This window comes from Dryas octopetala, chromosome 5, assembly GCF_963921425.1.
Source record: "Dryas octopetala chromosome 5, drDryOcto1.1, whole genome shotgun sequence".
In the NCBI taxonomy this organism is placed as follows: domain Eukaryota; kingdom Viridiplantae; phylum Streptophyta; class Magnoliopsida; order Rosales; family Rosaceae; genus Dryas; species Dryas octopetala.
In genome coordinates, this window is record NC_141370.1 from 11,073,953 (window position 1) to 11,094,790 (window position 20,838).

General features: G+C 37.2%; 3 protein-coding genes and 1 pseudogene across 3 annotated transcripts; all 4 read left to right on the plus strand.

Moving 5' to 3' along the window:
* Positions 1-227: 227 nt before the first annotated feature.
* On the plus strand, positions 228-3,271 carry LOC147284238 (uncharacterized; annotated as a pseudogene).
* A 3,760-nt stretch (positions 3,272-7,031) lies between these two features.
* On the plus strand, positions 7,032-10,055 carry LOC147284239 (tubulin alpha-3 chain). Its single transcript, XM_086243062.1, has 4 exons — positions 7,032-7,296; positions 8,359-8,593; positions 8,676-9,046; positions 9,144-10,055. Exons 1-4 carry the CDS (start codon positions 7,204-7,206, stop codon positions 9,798-9,800), a joined length of 1,356 nt encoding a protein of 451 aa, XP_086099188.1. The 5' UTR covers positions 7,032-7,203; the 3' UTR covers positions 9,801-10,055.
* Positions 10,056-11,691: 1,636 nt separating this feature from the next.
* Positions 11,692-14,416, plus strand: LOC147284240 (uncharacterized). The gene is made up of 4 exons (XM_086245665.1): positions 11,692-11,781; positions 12,372-12,876; positions 13,179-13,375; positions 13,475-14,416. The coding sequence occupies exons 1-4, from the start codon at positions 11,692-11,694 to the stop codon at positions 14,414-14,416; spliced, it is 1,734 nt and encodes a 577-aa protein (XP_086101791.1).
* A 4,488-nt stretch (positions 14,417-18,904) lies between these two features.
* On the plus strand, positions 18,905-20,121 carry LOC147284241 (uncharacterized). The gene has a single exon (XM_086245233.1). The coding sequence runs from the start codon at positions 19,026-19,028 to the stop codon at positions 20,034-20,036; it is 1,011 nt and encodes a 336-aa protein (XP_086101359.1). The 5' UTR covers positions 18,905-19,025; the 3' UTR covers positions 20,037-20,121.
* The last annotated feature ends 717 nt before the right edge of the window (positions 20,122-20,838 follow it).

Consider the following 20,838-nt stretch of genomic DNA (forward strand, 5'->3'; position numbering starts at 1 on the left):
CATGGTTGTCGTTATGCTAATTTTAAAGTACACCATGATATAAAAAACCTGACTGATAATTTTCCAAAAAGAAAAAAATGAACCCTAATTTTTTCACACGTCTTTATTTTATCCTTTTTTTTTTTTTTTATAGGATAAGTTCAACAGAATGGAGACAATCATTGAGTTCTTCACAATATCGCAATTATTTGGCTCGACGGCGCGAGGCATCTCGAGGAAAGCGACCAATGGTTGATAATGTTTGTGATAATCAAATTGAGGCGGACACCAGTAATAGAGATCAGTCATCCCCTGGTATTTTTTGTACGCTTAACTAATAAATATACATTTGTAGGGTTCTTATTTAAAATAAGTTCATATATTGTTTACACTATTAAATAGCATTTTTATTATTATTCTTCTTTAATTATAATTTTTTAAGTATGAAAAGTGAAATTAAAATTATATAATACTCAAGTGTAATCATCAATTGGATAGAAGGAGTTGGCGATGAACGTAGCAACAACATTCAGCAACCTCTTAGAAGACGTTTGACTCATATAAGACAAATGGCACGTTCGGGTACGTTGCAAATGACCAACGAGGATAATCTAAATTCTGCTCCTAATGGTGGGTTATTTTTTGCATTGTTTTTAGTTTGAATTACAATTATTTCACTCAAAATTAAAAGTGAATTATTTAAAAGCAGAAGTGCCTAATGAAACAACGAATCGTAATGCGGGGCCAGGCAGCAATAGCGTACCTCGAGTTCAACGTAGGCCAAGAGAAAGGAGGAATCATAATTGTGCTAGAGATTATTGTGAGAGCATGGGTGTCCCAGGATGCCAATTACCTATACCAACCATATGTTCAAAGTGCACAGCGCAATTATTTCATAATGAGACCTCCAATATGTGTTGTTGCAACGGAAAAGTTGCCTTGCCATGGATACCATCTCCGCCAGAAATGGTAACACTTTTCATAGACCAAACATCGGAGGGTAGACACTTTAGGCAAAATATTCGAGCCTACAATCATGTATTTGCCTTCACTTCAATGGGTGTCCATGTTGATGACACAATTAATATTGGAGGACGTGGAATTTATACATTTCGAGCACAAGGATCTATATATCATAAAATTGGTAGTCTTCTACCAAGAGAAGGTAATAGACCGCGATTTCTACAAGCTTATATATATGATACCGAGCATGCAATTGAAAATCGGTTGGCTGAGAGTGATATTCTAGATAGAAGTGTGGTTGAAAAGATACAACAGATTCTTAATGAACATAATCCGTTCGCTCAGACATTACAACACTTAGGGCGACACCCACAGTTGCCAAATTGTAAACTCATCTTAAAGGAGCAACCAGCAAACCGGCCTCAATATAGTTTACCATCTGCATCTTAGGTCGCTGCAATTATAATAAGCGGAGATGAAGCCACCAATCAAAATGGAAGAAATTTCATCGTTCAGATAGCTCAAGGGCAACTTATAAATGTCCAAGACACAGCTGGATTCTATGATCCTTTACAGTATCCGTTGTTATTGTCGTATGGATCATATGGATGAGATATTAATAGTCGTGACGATCGTGGAAGAGAACTATCGCCTTGCGACTATTATGCGTATATTTTACAGGTGCGTAAAGAAATAAAAACCACCTAATTAATTTCAAAAATTTTTGAAATGTAAACCCAAACTTTGATTTTGCAGATACGCGAGGATGATCCATCAGTTCTACTTCGAGGGGGGCGTCTTTTACAACAGTACGTTGTGGATAATTACGTGAAAATTGAATCACACAGACTTAGATGGGTACGTTCCCATCAAACAACACTTCGAGCTGAACTTTACCAAGGCCTTCAGGACTCTCTAAATGCAGGTGAAAATAATGCGGGTATGGATCTCTCTCCACAATCATAACTAAATATTATCTACCATGTAAGGAGTGTGCAAAGTAATTACCAAACAAAAATTTTAATGTCATAGGTAACATCGGTCGCAGAACCATTTTGCCATCATCATTTGTTGTAAGCCCACGTGACATGTATCAGCAGTACCAAGATGCAATGACTTTGGTTCAAAAATATGGGAAGCATGATCTTTTCATCACAATGACATGCAACCCAAGTTGGGAAGAAATTAAAAGTGAATTACACCCTGGCCAAACGCCTCAAGATCGTCCTGACTTACTCACCAGAATTTTTCGAGCAAAATTTACAGACTTAAAGCAAGACATTGTGGATAAAAGGGTATTGGGCAAAGTTGTTGCACATGCTTATGTTATTGAATTTCAAAAGCGGGGCCTACCTCATGTGCACATGCTTATTGTGTTAGATGAAAATGATAAGGTTCACAACCCAGATGATTATGACCGCATTGTTAGAGCTGAAATACCGGACGAAGATGGAGAGCCGCAACTTTACAATGCAGTGTTAAAACATATGATACATGGTCCATGTGGAGTACAAAACCAACATTCTCCATGCATGAAAAATGGCAGATGTAAAAGAAGTTACCCTAAATCCTTTGCACCCGTCACTATTCTAGGGAGTGATTCTTATCCAATTTATCGAAGACAAGGAGATCGTATGTCCGTCCTCTAGATCGACGTGGAATTGTAATGGTTGATAACAGTTGGGTTATTCCATACAATCCGTGGTTTCTTTTAAAGTATGATTGTCACATCAATGTAGAAATATGTTGCAGTATAAAAAGTGTCAAGTACTTATATAAGTATGTTTACAAAGGACCAGACAGAGTCGCCCTTGAAGTACAGCCAGATCCTATTAGAGACGAAATAAGGCAATTTGTCGATGCAAGATGGGTTTGTGCACCGGAAGCACTATGGCATATTTTCAAATTTACCATGAATAAGATATGCCCATCGGTGTGGCGATTACAAATACATCTTCCGAACATGCAACAAGTCCAATATCAGGCTAATGACACTATAACAAATATTTTGTCAGATGATGGATTATCAATGACAATGCTTACTGAATATTTCACTCTGATTCGTACGGATGTGGAAGCAAGAAGATATTTGTATCGAGAGATGCCTGAACACTATAGATGGATCAGTAAGGAGAAAATATGGACTAAACGAGTAGGCCTTCAAAGGGTTATTGGGAGGATATACACAGTCTCACCTTCTGAAGGAGAAAAGTTTTATCTTCGCATCCTCCTTAATCATGTAAAAGGACTAAGATCATTCGAGGATTTACGAACTGTTGATGATGTAATGTGTCCCACGTTTAAGCAAGCAGCCGAAAGACGGGGTTAGCCAATAAAATCTTATTTCTTGATTTTCAAATGATTTGAATCATAATTTTTTTTTTTTTTACTTTCTTAATGTTGTTGTGGTTTCTTTGTGTAGGTTTATTAAAAGAAGATGGCAGTATTTAACAATGTTTGCATGAGGCCTCTACTATGAGGATGCCATCAGCTTTACGAAGATTATTCGTCACAATTTTGGTGTATTGTGAACCAACTGGCGTACGGAGATTATGGGACGAATTTTATCCATTCTTGATTGAAGATTATCCTTCTTCAAGAGACGTAAATGATGTGCAAGTCGTCAACAGACTCTTGCATGATTTAAACGGACTACTGGAGCAGTTTAACAAAAATATTTCACAATACGATCTTCCCCAAATGACAAGTAATGTCGAAACAAGCTCAATGGAGCCGAGATGTATTCAAGATGAAATGTTGATAAGCATTCCACAAGGGGACCTCGATGCAATTAAGCGTCTAAATGACGACCAAAAGTTTGCATTCAACACAATAATGGGCGTAGTTGACCGTCATGAAAATTCAATATTCTTTGTGGATGGTCCAGGTGGAACTGGAAAAACTTACTTATATCGTGCATTATTGGCAAACTTAAGGAGATTAGGTCTAATCGCATTGGCAACAGCAACATCTGGAATAGCGGCTACGATATTGCCGGGTGGGAGGACAGCCCATTCTAGATTCAAGATTCCACTAAATCCTGATGCATCATCAACATGCTCTATTAGTAAACAATCTGATCTTGCAAAATTGATACAAAGGACAACAGCAATCATTTGGGATGAAGCCACAATGGCGCATCGTCATGCCTTTGAAGCATTGGATCGAACTTTCAGAGATATATTAGATGTTGATTTACCGTTTGGGGGGAAGATAATGATCTTTGGTGGAGATTTTCGACAAGTTCTTCCCGTAGTTCCGAAAGGGACCAAAGCTGAACTAATTCAAGCCAGTGTGGTGAAAGCATCATTTTGGTCGTAAATAAAGATTCTGAAACTCAAACAAAATATGAGATCTAGAAATGATGAACACTTTTCTGAATTTTTACTTCGTGTTGGCAATGGGGAAGAACATGTGGTCAAGGATGACATGATTAAAATACCAGAAAATATGGTTGTATCGTGGGAAAGCGAGCAATCCATTAATCAACTGATTGCTGAGTTTTTCCTAATTTGGAAGATCATGTATATGATGCGAGGTACATGGTGGAGAGAGCCTTAATAACCCCTACAAATGAAGTTGTTGACATGTTGAATGAAAAGATAATTGATATCTTTCCAGGTATGGAAGAGACTTTGTATTCATTTGACAAGGTCGATGACGACACAAGAAATTTGTATCAACCAGAATTTTTAAATGCAATAACGGTTGGTGGTTTGCCGCCACACAAATTGACGTTAAAGAGAGGTGCTCCAATCATGTTGCTAAGGAATATTGATCCGAAATTGGGATTGTGTAATGGTACCAGATTATTGTGCCGTGCTTCTTACCAAAACCTCATTGATGCAGAAATTCTAACTGGGCAATTTTCAGGAACTAGAGTTTTTTTACCAAGAATTCCTCTAAAGAATGCAGAGACTGCTGGACTCCCATTCGAATTGACAAGGAAGCAGTTTCCAATTAAATTGAGTTTCTCCTTGACTATAAACAAATCCCAAGGTCAGACAATACCACACGTAGGTATTTATCTTCCAGATCATGTTTTCAGTCATGGGCAGTTATATGTGGCTTTATCGAGAGGGGTTTCAAGGTCAACAACTAAGGTTCAAGTAAAAAAGGGCTCAATAGCCGGTGAAAGTGGCATTTTTACCAGAAATGTGGTGTACAAAGAAGTTTTGCTCCAACCCAATAACGTATGACTTGTCTCTCATAAGCAACCTAATCATATGGACTAAGGTGGTTTTCCCTACAACTTTATTGCTCATTTGCACATATATTTTGAGAACTATTTCAATAAATTTAGTAATTGCATTCTCAGTTAATCCATACCTCAAAAAGTGATAACATTTACTACAAAGTGTGACGACAATTTGGTCATAAGGGAAAATCCGGCCTCTCGCATGTATAAATTAGATGAACTTGATACTTAGACTCATAACAACAACTATTGTAACAAATCAACGGTGTATGGGTAAAAAATTTGATGCCAATCTAAAAAAAAATAAAACATTCTCACACTAGAAACAAAACAACTTCAAAGGTGCAAATTAATAAATAGAATATATGCCCAAAAATTAACGTATGCGCAATAGAAAGAGCCGCTTCGCACTCGCGAGAGCGAGTGCGGAGAGGCTAGTGGAGGCTAATGGCACTCCAAAATTCTGAAAATTTATTAGAGGTGGTCATAAAAACTGTAAACCAATAACACCGAACCAAACCAAGGGCAAAAAAACTAAGTTGACAAAAAAAGTCAACATCATGTAAAAAAACCGATCCAGTTTGGTCCGGCCCAGTTTCAATTCTAGTTTCACACCTAATTTAGCCAAACCAAATCGGACTGGCCAATTAAAACAAATATATATAAATATATTAATTTATATATATTAATTGGTTTATATATAGTTTTAATTCCTATTATAGAGTAAACAAAAAACCAAACCTCCTATTATAGTTTATATATGTTTGTAAATGTTTATTATAGCTTATAATTTATAATTAATATATTTGATAATATATAGTTTATATTTGACATAGTTCTTTGAATTCCTCATGTTAGAGATTTCTCAACTTGTGTTTGCCTAACTTCTAATTCAGCTTGGTAATTATTACTGAAGTTTGCACAACTTATTGAATATCCTCATCCTTCTACAAAAAAAAAAACCCTTATCCAAGTTTCTCGAAGTTCAGGTTGGTTGGGTTCGCCCAACCCAATGCGCAAATAAATATGGAATAAAAATCTAGGTGGTAAAGTGAGACAAATAAATATCTAAGTGATAAAGTGAAAATCAATTAAAATTATGAGTGATAAAAACATATGGACAATGCTATCCACATTCTCCACTAATCTTCTCATTTATTATTATCATTTCGCAATGTAAAATCATGAACAAAACTGTTTATTTTTCAGATCTCACTATGAAAATGATTTTTGTAGAAAATGAAAAAATTAATCAAATCGAAAATCGTTTGGTTATGTAAAATAAATAGATAATTTTAATAACAATTTGATGTACTGTTTGTTTATTTGATAACAATTGTATAATCAAACGATTTTTAATTTAATTAATTTTTTACAAAGATGATCTTTAATAATTATTTAAAAAATAAATAATTTCAATTATAAAAATACATTGTGAAATGAATATAATAAATAAAAAATGTCCGTAGAAAAGATGTCGGAGAAGTGGATAGCATTACCCAAAACACAATCAAGCCTTTTGCCTTTTTCCTTGCATTTTCCAAAGCATAAGGAAGCAAGGCACTTTGACCCAAAAAAGATAAAAAAGGGGAAGCAAGGCACAATGTCACATACTCACATGAAGGCTACAGAGGCCAAACGACGTCGCACTTACTCTAAACACGATGAGCCATTCAAATTTACAAAAACCAGAAACCGTCCCCGCTAAACAAGCGACGCGGTTAGTTGCTTCGCAGTTAAAAAGTAAAAACAAACGCTGTCTAAACAGCCGATGCCAGCAGCTAAATAAGAATTTTACCCCGCAAACCAACCGCGGTTAAAAAATCCCTTCCCGCTCCTAATCCTCTCCTCCCCCATTATAAAAAACCAACGCCACAGAATAACCAGAGCCAAACATTTGCCTTCTTCTCCACCTCTGGCGTCTTAATAAACGCCCTTTCCTCTCTCTCTCTCTCTCTCTCTCTCTCTCTCTCTCTCTCTCTCTTTCCCAGTCTCTGTTTTCCATCGATCTTCGCCTCCTCTCCTTCGCATTTTAGCGTTTTCTCTTTTTCTCTCAGTCGAAAATGAGGGAGTGCATTTCGATCCACATCGGTCAGGCCGGTATTCAAGTCGGCAATGCGTGCTGGGAGCTCTACTGCCTCGAACATGGAATTCAGGTACTCCATCTCTTCTTCATCTTCCTTTTTGTGCTTGATTTCTTTCAGATTTCACTAGATCTAGGGATTTCATGCATTATCATTCTGTACATTGCGTTGTGCTGTCTAGATTTGCTTCATTTCCTTCAATTTTACGCTGGATCTAGGGTTTCTAGGCCCCATTGTTGCCTTTTGATGTCGATTGGCCAAAAGAATCGCTAATTTTAACTGATCTCGTTGGATCTTGCTGTAATCGCGTTGATTTTGAAATTTTCTGAACCAGAGCTTCGGTTTCTCTTGGTTTATATGATGGATAATTATAAGCATTGCTTGTTCCCTTACATTTTCGCTAGATCATTAGAAATGTTGCATATCTGTGTTAGATCTAGAGTTTTTGATCGAGTGGAGCATGCATTTGATGCCTTTTTTCTTTTAAGAAATTTATCTTTGTTTTTTAATCTTAGAAGAGGTTCTGTATAATTTTATGAGACTTTAGAATTTGATTGACTATTTTGCATTCTCAAATGATAGCTTTAAAATGATTGTCATAACATGTAAAATTGTTCTATGTTAGTAATTGAGCTATATTTAGTAATCGTAAGCATTGCTCGTTCCATCACATTTTCACTAGATCTGCTAAATTCTGTCTAATATTGTTGCATAACCAGGCTAGGGCACAGGGTATTAGGTCTAGTAATTTATATTCAAATGAAGCATGCATTTCATGTGTTTTTTGTTTTTTTTAATAGTATTTATTCTTTTATATTAGATGTGGTTCTATGTAAGTTTATAATCCTAGAACTACTTTATTGAGACATCTAAATTTGATTGAATATTTTACATTCTTAAATGATAGCTTTAAAATGGTTGTGATATTCGGTAAACTGTTCATGTTAGTAACTTAGCTATAATGATTGTGATATTCGGTAAATCTGTAAAAGGTGAATCGTCATTAGCTATTACTATGTGATGTGGTTTGCAGTCCTGGTACCGATATCTAAAATTCATTGGGTTTTCACTTATGAATTGGTTGATTTTCCTTCTCAATGAGGCTCTAAAGATTTTATTCAATGTCTGCAACAGCCTGATGGTCAGATGCCAAGTGACAAGACCGTTGGGGGAGGTGATGATGCTTTCAACACCTTCTTCAGTGAGACTGGTGCTGGGAAGCATGTTCCTCGTGCAATTTTTGTGGATTTGGAGCCCACTGTCATTGATGAAGTGAGGACTGGAACATACCGCCAACTCTTCCACCCTGAGCAGCTCATCAGCGGCAAGGAAGATGCAGCTAACAACTTTGCTCGTGGCCACTATACCAGTTACTATTCTACTCCTTTGTGGTTTCTGATTTTCATTCCTTGTTAAGTAGCAAACAGCTTACATTTCTTTGTTTTTATCAGTTGGGAAAGAGATTGTTGATCTGTGCCTGGACCGCATCCGAAAGCTTGCTGACAACTGCACTGGTCTACAAGGGTTCCTGGTTTTCAATGCTGTGGGTGGAGGCACTGGTTCAGGTCTTGGCTCCCTTCTGCTGGAACGTCTCTCAGTGGACTATGGCAAGAAGTCCAAGCTTGGGTTCACTGTCTACCCGTCTCCCCAGGTTTCAACCTCTGTGGTTGAGCCCTACAACAGTGTTCTCTCCACCCACTCCCTTCTGGAACACACTGATGTTGCTGTGCTGCTGGATAACGAGGCCATCTATGACATATGCAGGCGTTCCCTTGACATTGAGCGCCCTACCTACACCAACCTTAACCGCTTGGTTTCTCAGGTATTGTTTGTCTTTTCTTTTGAATTTAACCCTTGTTTTTTTTTTTCCTCTCATTGAAGTAGCAAGCATGCCAATTTTATTCTGTTGTCTGTTCTAGGTGATATCATCCCTGACTGCATCTCTGAGGTTCGATGGTGCCTTGAATGTTGATGTGACTGAATTCCAGACCAATCTGGTCCCATACCCCAGGATCCACTTCATGCTTTCATCTTATGCTCCTGTTATCTCAGCTGAGAAGGCTTATCACGAGCAGCTTTCAGTTGCAGAGATCACCAACAGTGCATTTGAGCCTTCATCCATGATGGCTAAGTGTGATCCACGCCACGGTAAATACATGGCCTGCTGTCTGATGTACAGAGGGGATGTGGTGCCCAAGGATGTGAATGCAGCTGTGGCCACCATCAAGACCAAACGCACTATCCAATTTGTTGACTGGTGCCCAACTGGGTTTAAGTGTGGTATCAACTACCAGCCTCCAACTGTTGTTCCGGGTGGTGATCTTGCCAAGGTTCAGAGGGCAGTGTGCATGATCTCAAACTCCACCAGCGTTGCTGAAGTGTTCTCACGCATTGACCACAAGTTCGACCTTATGTACGCCAAGAGGGCTTTTGTTCACTGGTACGTTGGTGAGGGCATGGAGGAAGGTGAGTTTTCTGAAGCCCGTGAAGACCTTGCTGCTCTTGAGAAGGACTATGAGGAGGTCGGTGCTGAGGCCGAGGAGGGCGAGGATGGTGATGAGGGAGATGAGTACTGAGAAGAGAGAGATCGTTCATGATGCATGTTCAGCCAGTTTAGCTTGTTTTTAGTTGTTCCTGTGCTGTGTGGTGTTTGTTACTATCATCAGACTATCAGTTTGCTATTGCTCGTTGATACTTTGATGTGGTTATGCTTGTTACTGTTCTAGACTTCTCAATGATATGATGTGGCTTTGTTGTTATGAATGGTGGTGTTGTTTTCCATGTTCATAGCGGCGGCCATGTGATAATAGGATTTGACCTTTTCTTTTGAACTTTGTTAGGGCCTACTGAATTACAAATCAATCTTTCAAAGAGAGCATGGATTAGTTATTAGTGGGCTGAGTCCAGTTAGATGCTGGATTAATTTTGGGCTGGGCCTCTTTGATGTAGAATTGGTTTGTTTAAGTAACTGATTAAAGCCTGCCCTTTACTCCCAACTTAACTGCCCCACCCACCAAGTTTGGTACACCAATACAATTTTTTTTTAATTTTTTTTATGTTATGTGGAGACACACGTGAGTGAGAGGAGTCATTGGAGAAGGGGATTGTTTGTTTTTGTTTTCTTTTAGCATCACGTAAAGTAAACAAAATGGAATTTGACCAGAGCAGGATATTAGAGGGGGGGTGGTCTTCCATGCACTAAAATGCTCTTTTCAATAATGTTGCTTCCTAAGTTTATGCTCTTTTAACAACTTTTTGTTTTAATTTTTAAGATTTACTTATAATTCCACTTGATTACTATTTTTTTTTATGTTAAAAAGAGAAAAAATTACTTGTTTAGTAACAAAAAAAAAAATACTAGATATTTCATTAGACCATCTAATTAACGTTTATTAGATCATCTAGTCAACGTTTTGGTTGTCCTGATGTTACATGTTTGATGTTCCTTTACATATAATTAATTTTGTTCAAAAATATAAATTTAGTCACTAATATATTATCTCCTCGTGTGTTTTGGCGCGAGATTGTTTCAGTCATTTGATTTTTTTCTCCATGGTATTCTTGGGTAAATGAATCTCGTAATCCAAATATTTATTGGAACTGTGAAGCTGTCCAATGCTTTCTCAGGATTTTCTATTCTTTCTCCAAACGAGTGCATTTTCTGTCTTTCTCATTCAAAGAGTGGAAACCTAATTTAAAATTACAAAAATAAAGAACAAAAGAAGCCAACCAGACCTTTGATATGAGCCATTGGGTAGAGAAATACTTGTTTGTAACACCCTTCCTATTCCAATAAATGTTACATAATTATCATGTGAGAAAATATTATGAAAAAAAAAGTGTATTCGGTAGAAGTGCGACTCTTACTGGTTTCAATGACGGTACGGTAGGTTTCATGGTAAATGTTTTTTTTTATAATCTATTTTTTGTGCAAGCAGCACAAACAATTTCACATGCAAATTACAAAAATACCTCCACACTAGCTTTGCCAGCCTTAGAGCCGTTCGATGTAAGTTTTCCAGTGCAGGTGTCACTCTTGAACTAGAATTGCAAACAAAACTATAATGCACCATTTGATAGCATAGGCTGCTTAGCATAATTTAAAAAAAGAAAAAAGTTGCCACTAATTTTTACAAAAAAAAAAAGAATAGAGAAATAGTTGGCTGCAAGAAACAATAGAACAAGTCTGCAACAAGATCAAGAAGCAGAAAAAGCCTGTACAAATTCCTTCACAATATTCTCTCTCTGGGGTTGAAGACATTCGGCCACTTTTTAATGGCTTGGAGTCTTGGACCCTCTTTGTCTTTCTCTCACATATAATATTATTATAGCTTTACAAGAGCTACTGTACCAACTTCAATTTTACTCTCCCACAGTCCTACCTGGGTATAAGGAAATTTCTGAGTATCTCAGAGTGTCCTTTAAATGTCAAAAGAAATCAATAAAGAAGAGTGTTCTTTAAATGCCATGGAGAAGAAGAAGAAGAAGAAGAAGAAGGATCAAAAAGTTGCTTGCGGCACTAGTCATAGTCAAGAATCAGAGACAAACGACATCTTGGTATGAAACCCTCTTCTCTCATTCTCATCTTTCTGCAATGGTTTGTCTTGTTTTTGTTATTCAGTCCCAGCTTGTCAAAACCCTTTCTTTTCTGGGTTCAATCTATAAATGATTTACACAATGCTTAGTTGACCTTTTTGTGGGTCTTCACTATGTTTGTTCTTTTGGGTATTTTTTCTTTTCTTTTCTCTTTTGGGCTTTTTCTCTCTTTAGTTTATTAAGTAAGAATAATACTGAAAATTGTTGTCTTCTGAGGCTTCTGCCGTCTTTTTAATTGGGTATTTTAGATTTTATCTACTGCAATGACAGTATATACTGAGTATAGATTATCAAATGGAATAACAAACAAATACATTATTTATCTGGTGGAGCTTTCTTTGGTTTCTTTTTATTAATGTTATTGATTTTGTGTAGCAGCTTGCATTGTCTAAAAGTAATGTAGAGATTTGAGCTATTTCTTTATATTTTGGACAACCAATTGACTGTGCTAATATATTATGAGGCCAATGCTATATAAGCTTGGGAAACAAGACCACAATTTGTAAAATTCACTTTCTACAACTTAATATGGTGAATCTGTTTGGAAACAGAGCAAGGATGACCAAAGCCAACCTACTCTCCCACTTTTTACAAAGAATACAAGAACTAGTCCTCCAAATGACAGTGCACCTTCCCTAACTCACCAATACCCATCAATTCTTCAATGGCCTTACACGCCTCAACATGCTGGCATGGAACAACCTCCTTTGATGGCTAGACCCTTTATAGCTACTCAATCACCCTTGCCTGGCGTTGTAAACCAATGGCCGCAGTTTCCAGCTCAGCAACAAAATCCCTCTAACCATCCGGTCCAGCAAGGCCAGCCACCAAGGACCTATTCCCAGTCAGCTGCTCCCTTATGGCCACCTCCGGGACCTGGTTACTCATTGCCTGGGTTGAATGCACCGGCAACTTTTCAGCCATTCGTTGCTCTTGGAACAACTGATGTCAGTTGGCAAACTCCTGCAGCTGTTGGAGGTGGAACTTCAACAACAAACCAACCTCGGGTTCCCAATTTCTGTTACCAAGTTGGGTACACATATCCCGGCTTTCCAGGTAAACATGCAACTTCAGCTATTTCTATGTTATGCATCATAACAAACTTCTTTCAGACATTATGATCTTTTCTTGTTAGGCTGATTTTAATGTATGATTAAAAATAATCAAACCATTCTTGAATAACATATGTAGGTGGTGACACCGTGACAGTTGTTATAATTATGCAGTATATGCTGTATGACAACTTTGTCTTCTTGAATAATTCCAGTTTGCTTACACGGTTTCCAGTTTGATAATTTAAAATATCAACGTGCCAAAAAAATTTGAGTCATATGAAGATGGTGCTTTCTTGTTTACAGGTCCTTGTGATCCCTTAGCTTGGTGGGGACAGGCACAACAACCTCTATGCAGATATGCTTTTCCAGGAGGCTACTTTTCTTCACCACCTGCATCACTGCCTAGTTGCTCTGCATCCCTTGAACAATGCTTTCAAAAAGGAGTTATCGGGCCACCAGCAAAACTTTCTCAAAAGCACCAGCAACTTTGGGATGCTCAGGTACGAATCTTTTTCTTTTCCCCTTAAACCTTTGTAATATGATTTCATGATCTCGTCAATATGATTATAAACAGAGTTTTTTTGGTTCTGAGGTTGTAGTCTGCAGAAAATGTTCAGCTATGGAATGTAATTAATCACTTGCAATCGGAAATAGTTGATTACAAGAATCGGTTAATGAGGCTGGAAGCAGAAGTGTCTTCTCGGAAACCAGCAGCGGAAGAGCCCAGTGCTCAAGTTAGTGGGGCTGTTTTATCCAGAAAACCATCAAAAAGAGGGAGACCAAAGAGGGCAGTTGCTTCTGTTGATGCATTGCCTTGTCTTGATGAGTCTCATCCCCGAGGTCGAGGTAGAAAACCAGCAGCATGCAACGTTAATCAATTTGAGGCTAAACCACATGTGTTTGAAAAAGTTATCCTTAGCAAGGTAGAAGATAAAGAAAAAGCATGTCACTCCACAGCTTCTGTAGAGCATGGAAACAATATCTCAAACGTTGCCACACATTCTGGTATCAGCATGGAGATTAATAATGGAAGCAATTCAATGATGCCTGCATTTCACTATCAATTTCAGCAGGAACTTCCCAATGTCCAGATATGTGGAACTGGGCATACTGCCTCTTCAGAAATGATAGGTAATGGTGAAAAGGCTAACTACTCAATCATTTCTCAGCACGCTAATGGAACAAACACCAAAGATAGTTTGGCTCTTCATGTGGGTGCCATTGGTACTGGGAGTCTTGGATGGCCTTCCAACATTACCTCTGAAGCTGAGAGAAACGAGCTAAATATAGGTTCCCAGGGTTTCTACAACAGTAGTAGTGTTATCAGGCGAGAAGGAAAGGTCATTCCTGGATGGAGTTTCGTAAACGAAGACGACGATTCAGAGAAGCTGGAAGATGCTGTATTAGGATCAGGAAAGGAAGACAATGAGGAGAACATGGGAGATGATTCCAGCTCAGGAGCAGACGAGATTGCTCAAACAAAAGACGACGGTGCCTACAACATTAATGGTACAGAAGGATCCACCCCTATCTGGTCATAGAATTTTAGTTTCACCAGTCTGAATTGAGACTTATGATTGAATTTTGATGTAGTGGACAATGAAAAATTCTGTTCAATAGGGCTTGCTTTTCTATGCACAGAAATGTTAGCCCAATATTTTGTAGCTAGGGGAGCAGGATTTGATCATGGAAAATCTGGTAGGCAGAAAAGTGGATTTTGACTCTCTCAGTTTTGGCAAAGTATATGTAGGACTCTATCTAATTCTGGCACTCAGTTCTATTGTGAAACTACTTGTCTTTCTTCCTCAATATAGAATTACTCCCCCTCTACCCAAGTTCGATCTCCCCTCTCCCCTAATAAAAAAAAAAAAACTTGATTTGGCTGGTAATCTTATGGCTTATATACTAATTATTGAAGTAGAAACAGGGTCATGACCAAAGCCTTGCAATTGACCTGAATTTTTTTTTTTTACCATATTTATAGTTTCCTTGTAAGTTGTATTGGGCCAGGATAGGTCACATGGCGGTGTCCACCGATCAATTTGAGCTTTCGATACGGTCACTTGGTCAGCCCATCTTAACCCATTAATTAATGACGAATTAGGCTTGACCCAACTAAAATTCCTTAAGCAAAACCATCACCTCTTTATTCTATCTCTCTCATATGGAGTGTGCACCCACATATACTAACAACGAAACAGGACAAGCAAACACTACCTACCCATAGTCCATAGTACCATATCCATACTTAAAAAGATATTTTGGCCAAGGTGGCTATTACTTGTAATTTGCACCCAAATTTTGTCTTTGGTTTTCTCAATTTGGTTTAATGAAAAACCAGATATATTACCATTCCGTATGCAATACAAATACTTGGCCCCATTTCCTGAAAATATGGTATGCCTAACAAACTCTAATGCCATTATGTTTGTATCCATGACTAAAGAAGAGACAGTAGCCAATCACTCATTTCGTGTCATACTACAAATTAAACACTAATACGTCATGTCTTCTTAGTAAAGGTCAAGCAGTCTAGAAGGTTTAATGACTATGAAACATGAGACGAACCATCGGTCGTACTAATACCATAAAATCTGGCATCAGTTATAAAAAGGGTTCTTCAAAAAAACACATTAATAGTCATGTTATTTTCAACACTTGAAACCAATGAAGAATGTCTTAAAGTAAGGAAGACCAGAAAAGGAAAGGGGAAGAAAAGTTATTTGATGAGATGATGTACCACTACCAAACAAACATAATTTTAAGTCAAAAACTGAATTTATGTTCATTTGAAAAGAGTGATTTCAAATTCAGGAATTATAACAAATTAGTTATTGGTTAATAATATTAGGGTTATTCGGACCCAATTTTTTTATCAGTAGCTCCAACGCATTTTTTACACCCAACTAAAAATTATAAATTACAAAAATTTATTAGTATACCCAACAAGTTTTCCCAAATTACTCTTACTAAAACTCAGCACCACATCCAACCTAATCTACTTTCTATACCTAGCTTCTTCTCCACCACCACCACCAAAACGTGAGATTCAATTGCACCACCACCGAACACTACCAATGATGACGACCACTACCACCACCGAATCAATACCATACTCAATCAAATCTTTTATGAATGAAATCTTAGATTTAGGGCTTCAAATGTAAGTTATTTGTTATATAATCTGTGTTTGGGATGAAATAATTCAGTAATGCTACACTTACCACATTTTTATACCACAATTTAATACCATCTTACATGGCATTCATACATTGGACACTAAAAATTAAAAAATAAAACTTTAAAAAGAAAAATGAAATACTCTTCCAGTAAAGTAATGACACATCAAGTGGGATACAAATGTGGGAAAAAAAATGTGGGACAACTAGCATTATTGGAAATAATTTGAATCCTAACTATTTAATGTCGAATTTGAACAAAATGGAGACGGTTTTGAAAAAAAAAAATTCGGGTTTATGTTCGGCCCTGGTATGAGGATGTTCGGTGTTGCACGATTGAACATGTATAGAGAGGTTCGGTGCAACAATGCTGAACATTATTTTTTTCAAATTTTCTAGAACCATTCGGTAGTTGACTTGACTATCGATCAAACACATTGCTTAGTATTTGGTGGGTTATTGCCGAACGACATAGAACATGTTCGACACTTAAGTCGTTCAGCACACCGGTGCTGAATATGTCGCGAATCTATATTTTAAAAATAAGCAATTTTTTTTTATCTTAAAACTTGAAGAAATGATGAAAATAACTTATTTGAAGACTCTCAAACCGCGACTTGAGCATCCATTCATCAATTATGCTTGTTTGCCTTGATATAGAGAATGTTAGTGTAGTGGGGTTTAAGGTTTTGTTAAATATGATAGGTGTGTAGAGATGTTGGATATACAAATTTGTTAGGTAAACTGATGGTGTTGGGTATAGTTTAAGTTAATTAATTTTAAAAATTTTAAATTAAATGTTTGTCCTTAACGGAAATTAACATTTTATTAAATTGTTGGGGTTATTGATAAAAAAAATTGGGTCAGAATATATTAATATTATGGATGCCGCTATTTTAATGGAAAAATTGACAGAGTTAACGGCATAGGGTCTTTTGCAACAACTTTGTGAAGTTCAGGTGGCAAACTGAGAGGATTTAAGTTTCAGGGGGCAAAGTGAAAAAAAGTGTATCTTACAGGGGGCAATGGTGTGAATAAGCCTATTATTATTTGTATTTTGTAATTTTAAATTCAAAATTTACATTGTTATTTAGTTACTTGTTTGAATCCCTTCTACATACATTGCATATAGGGTTTTTAACTAATCTAGCTAGCATTAGTGTCATAATCCAAATCATTTTCAAATAATTTCTTTCATACGATCCTAAGATTATTTATATTTTATAATTTAAAATGTCTACAAAATAAGTATAAATTGAAACGAATTGGATTGCGATTGGATTGAACATTTATGAAAAAAAATATGTCGGCTGATCCAAAATGTCACTCTTTTTTAAACTTTGGAGACCCAATCCAATTTGTATAAGTCACATTGGTCAAATTGGATTGGATTGAGTATTTCCGTTTTAAGGATTGAATTTTGAACACCCCATAGAGTTTTTTTTGGAAGGTTAATTGGTTTTTCATTTGAATAAGCTAGATAATCACTAACCATATATAAATGTCATGGTTATCAGGATTTGTCTTCATCATCTGTAGAAAAGGGAAGTAATCTTGTCTAATTCCCAAAAGAGGGAAGTAATATATCTTGTCTAATTCCCAAAAAAGGGAAGTAATCTTGTCTAATTCCCAAAAAAGGGAATTAATCTAGTCTAATTCCCAAAAAAGGGAAGTAATCTTTTCTAATTCTCCAAAAAGGGAAAGTAATTTGAACTTAATTAGCTTCCTTACAAAAAGAGTGTAAGATGTACAGTGTACGCTATGATTCTATGAACAAATGCCGTCTCTAGGAGTTAGTGCTGGAACTAAAGTCGTGTTGGGCCCAACTCCTAAGGCCATGCAAAAATGACATTATGAGCTACCCTTAATGTCGTGGTCGACTCTTACTAATCTGTGAACTTTAGACCTGTGACGTCATCTGTGGTGATTTTTAACCCAACATTATATACTCCTTGTATTCATTTCCTGATACTTATCATCTAAACAACTTTTGAATAATATAGTACATGCATCATGTAATTAATTAATTAGCAATTATTGAGTGGCATAATGTAATTAAAGGAAAACAATAATGTTAGAGATCTCAACTTATTTTTTCAACTTTTATTTTTCTTATATTTTACTGAACAAACAAGTATTTTCTATCCTTGTTTTATCAGTTAAAATTTTATCCATATATAGCGTTAAATATGACTTACACATACGCTTCTTAGGTTTATCATATCTTTAATAACGACTTACTTAATAGCGCTTTTAAAAAAAGAATTATCGCATTTGGTTATAGGTAACCAAATTGAACTCCCTTAAGTAGTTGAATTGAGAATTATGATTTGCATTGTTTATCTTATAACTATAAAACTAACAGTTGCTAACAAGTTATGAGCAACTAGTGTCAATTATTGAAACCTCCATAATTTTTTCTTGGTGCAAAATTGGCATATTTTAAGAGAAAGACTAATATTACATATATGTACTACATTTATTACATACATTATAAATTAAGTTTGGGATAGAGATATGTAATTTTGTAGAATTCAGCTACCACTCTGCAAAACTGACATTCCCTAATGTTTTATTAAATGCATGAGACAACATCATTCCATTTAATCACAATTCACACACATGACATGAGAAGAATGATGACATATAAATACTGAAAATAATAAAAATGAGTTAATAGTATGAGATTAAAAATGTCAACGAGAGTAGCACGTGAGTTCGTTCTCATTTTCCATCACATAGTAGCTAGCCAGGTTTCCTGATGAAGGAAACCCATGCTGTCATCTAAAAGAGACGTTAAAGAATATCGAAACCAGTCAAACACGCACTCTTAGTTTTGTTCACTTCCTCCGACGACTCTTTCGCTAAACAGTTGGAGTCTTGGAGATCAACATCGTTTTCTTCTTCTTCTTCTTCTTCTCCAAATTCCCAAAACCCAAATCCCATTTGGGTCTGATTCACTCTTAATTCAATGGCAACAGCCACCACTACCACTACCACCACCACAACCAGCAGCCACAGAAAGCCCCCAAAACCCAACAACATGAGACAGTTGGTCTGCTTTTCCTTCACTGCCTACGCCGAGACACTGATAGACCACCTCCAGTCCTCCTCCGACGTTCCGGTGGAGAAAGGCCTTTCGGAGGCAGAACTGACCTCCATCGAAGCCACCTTGAACTTCAGCTTCCCTCCCGACCTCCGCGCCATCCTCCAAGAGGGCCTCCCAGTGGGCCCCGGCTTCCCCAACTGGCGGTCCTCCTCCCCCCAACAGCTCCACCTCCTCCTCAACCTCCCCACCCTCAGCCTTCTCAGGCAGCTCTCCAATGGAACCCTCTCCTGCCAATCTTGGGGCCGTCACAATATCGATGCAGCCAAACACTACCTCATCCACAAAGCCCCCGTTCTCGTTCCGCTCTACCGGAACTGTTACATTCCTTCCACCACCCCCAAAATGGCGGGAAATCCCGTCCTCTATATCGACGCCGAGAGCGTTAACGTTTTCAGCTTTGATGTCACCAGCTTCTTTCGGGACTCCTTCGGATTCCACCATGTCCCCGCGTGGGCCCCCAAGGCCGCACGGAGAATCGAGTTCTGGACCGACGTCGTGGAGGCCTCGGCGGCGCGTGGGGTAACGCGCGGCGGGTGGTGGAGTGCGGACGAGTTGGGGGGGCGTTTGGAGGAGGTGGTGTGGAGGTTGAGGGAGGGGGGTTGGAAGGAGGACGAGGTCAGGGAGATGATGATGATGGACGGCTGTGATGATGGGGAGATCACGGAGAGTGGGTCCCGCCTCAATGAGGATGTGGCGTGGCGAGTGAGATTGTTGTCGCTGGTTTTGTTGCGTGGGGGATGGACCAGGGAAGATGTGGTGTACTCGCTTGGTGTTCAAGACCAGAACGCGTGTGTATGCGGGAAAGTGGTCAAACCTTTAACCTTATACGGAAAATCAGCAAGACAAACCTTATGTGGAGTTCCACCTTTGTAATTAGATTTTAATCTGATCCGATCCATTTAGACATGCACAGGATTATTATTATTTTTAAATTCAAATAATCAAATCCATCATTTCTATTAACTTTAAAGTGTATTGTTTATCAATAATGCTAATTATCTCACATTTTTTTTTTCCACATTTATATTTCATCTGATGTGTCATTACTTTACTGAAAGAGTATTTCTTTTTTCTTTTTTAGGTTTTATTTTTTAATTTTTAGTGTCCAATGTATGAATGTCATGTAAGATGGTATGAAATTATGGTATAAAAATGTGGTTAGTGTAACATTATTCATTGTTTATATACGATGAATTATTGGATTAGTACGTCTTAATCGCTATATAATTTATTAAGTTAAAAAATTATCAGCTGATTCAGTTATAATCGAATTACATTTTTGAAATAGGATTATAATTGACACCATTAATCTTATTATGCACTTAAACCCGGCCTCCTCAAATTCATTCTAAAAAAGAAAAAACTCCCTCAATCATGACACTCTCACTCTATTTCTATTTTCTTTAATTTTGTGATTTTCATATTAATTAGCTAGTTCGGATGCATATATACGATAACATTATAGAGAAAAATATTACTAAATTAATAGCTAATTGACATGATCTTAAAAATGTGTTAATTTATTGTTGAATTTGTTTAAGATTGAAGGATTATATATATCTGTTCATTTCTTTCCTAGTATATTGATATTCAGAAGCATATATTTATGCATCCTCCCACGTGTTTTAGAGGGAGGAAATTCGGCAAAGAGATGGACCACTTGTATTTAAAATAT

What these genes read in the sequence shown, in the direction of transcription:
- LOC147284239 (XM_086243062.1), top strand. Translation starts at nt 7,204, where the DNA reads ATGAGGGAGTGCATTTCGATCCACATCGGTCAGGCCGGTATTCAAGTC. An exon ending in TGCTCGTGGCCACTATACCA is followed by an intron (nt 8,594 to 8,675) that starts GTTACTATTCTA and finishes TGTTTTTATCAG; the next exon opens with TTGGGAAAGAGATTGTTGAT. An exon ending in TTAACCGCTTGGTTTCTCAG is followed by an intron (nt 9,047 to 9,143) that starts GTATTGTTTGTC and finishes TGTCTGTTCTAG; the next exon opens with GTGATATCATCCCTGACTGC.
- LOC147284241 (XM_086245233.1), top strand. Translation starts at nt 19,026, where the DNA reads ATGGCAACAGCCACCACTACCACTACCACCACCACAACCAGCAGCCAC.
- LOC147284240 (XM_086245665.1), top strand. Translation starts at nt 11,692, where the DNA reads ATGGAGAAGAAGAAGAAGAAGAAGAAGAAGGATCAAAAAGTTGCTTGC. An exon ending in CACATATCCCGGCTTTCCAG is followed by an intron (nt 12,877 to 13,178) that starts GTAAACATGCAA and finishes TCTTGTTTACAG; the next exon opens with GTCCTTGTGATCCCTTAGCT. An exon ending in AGCAACTTTGGGATGCTCAG is followed by an intron (nt 13,376 to 13,474) that starts GTACGAATCTTT and finishes CTGAGGTTGTAG; the next exon opens with TCTGCAGAAAATGTTCAGCT.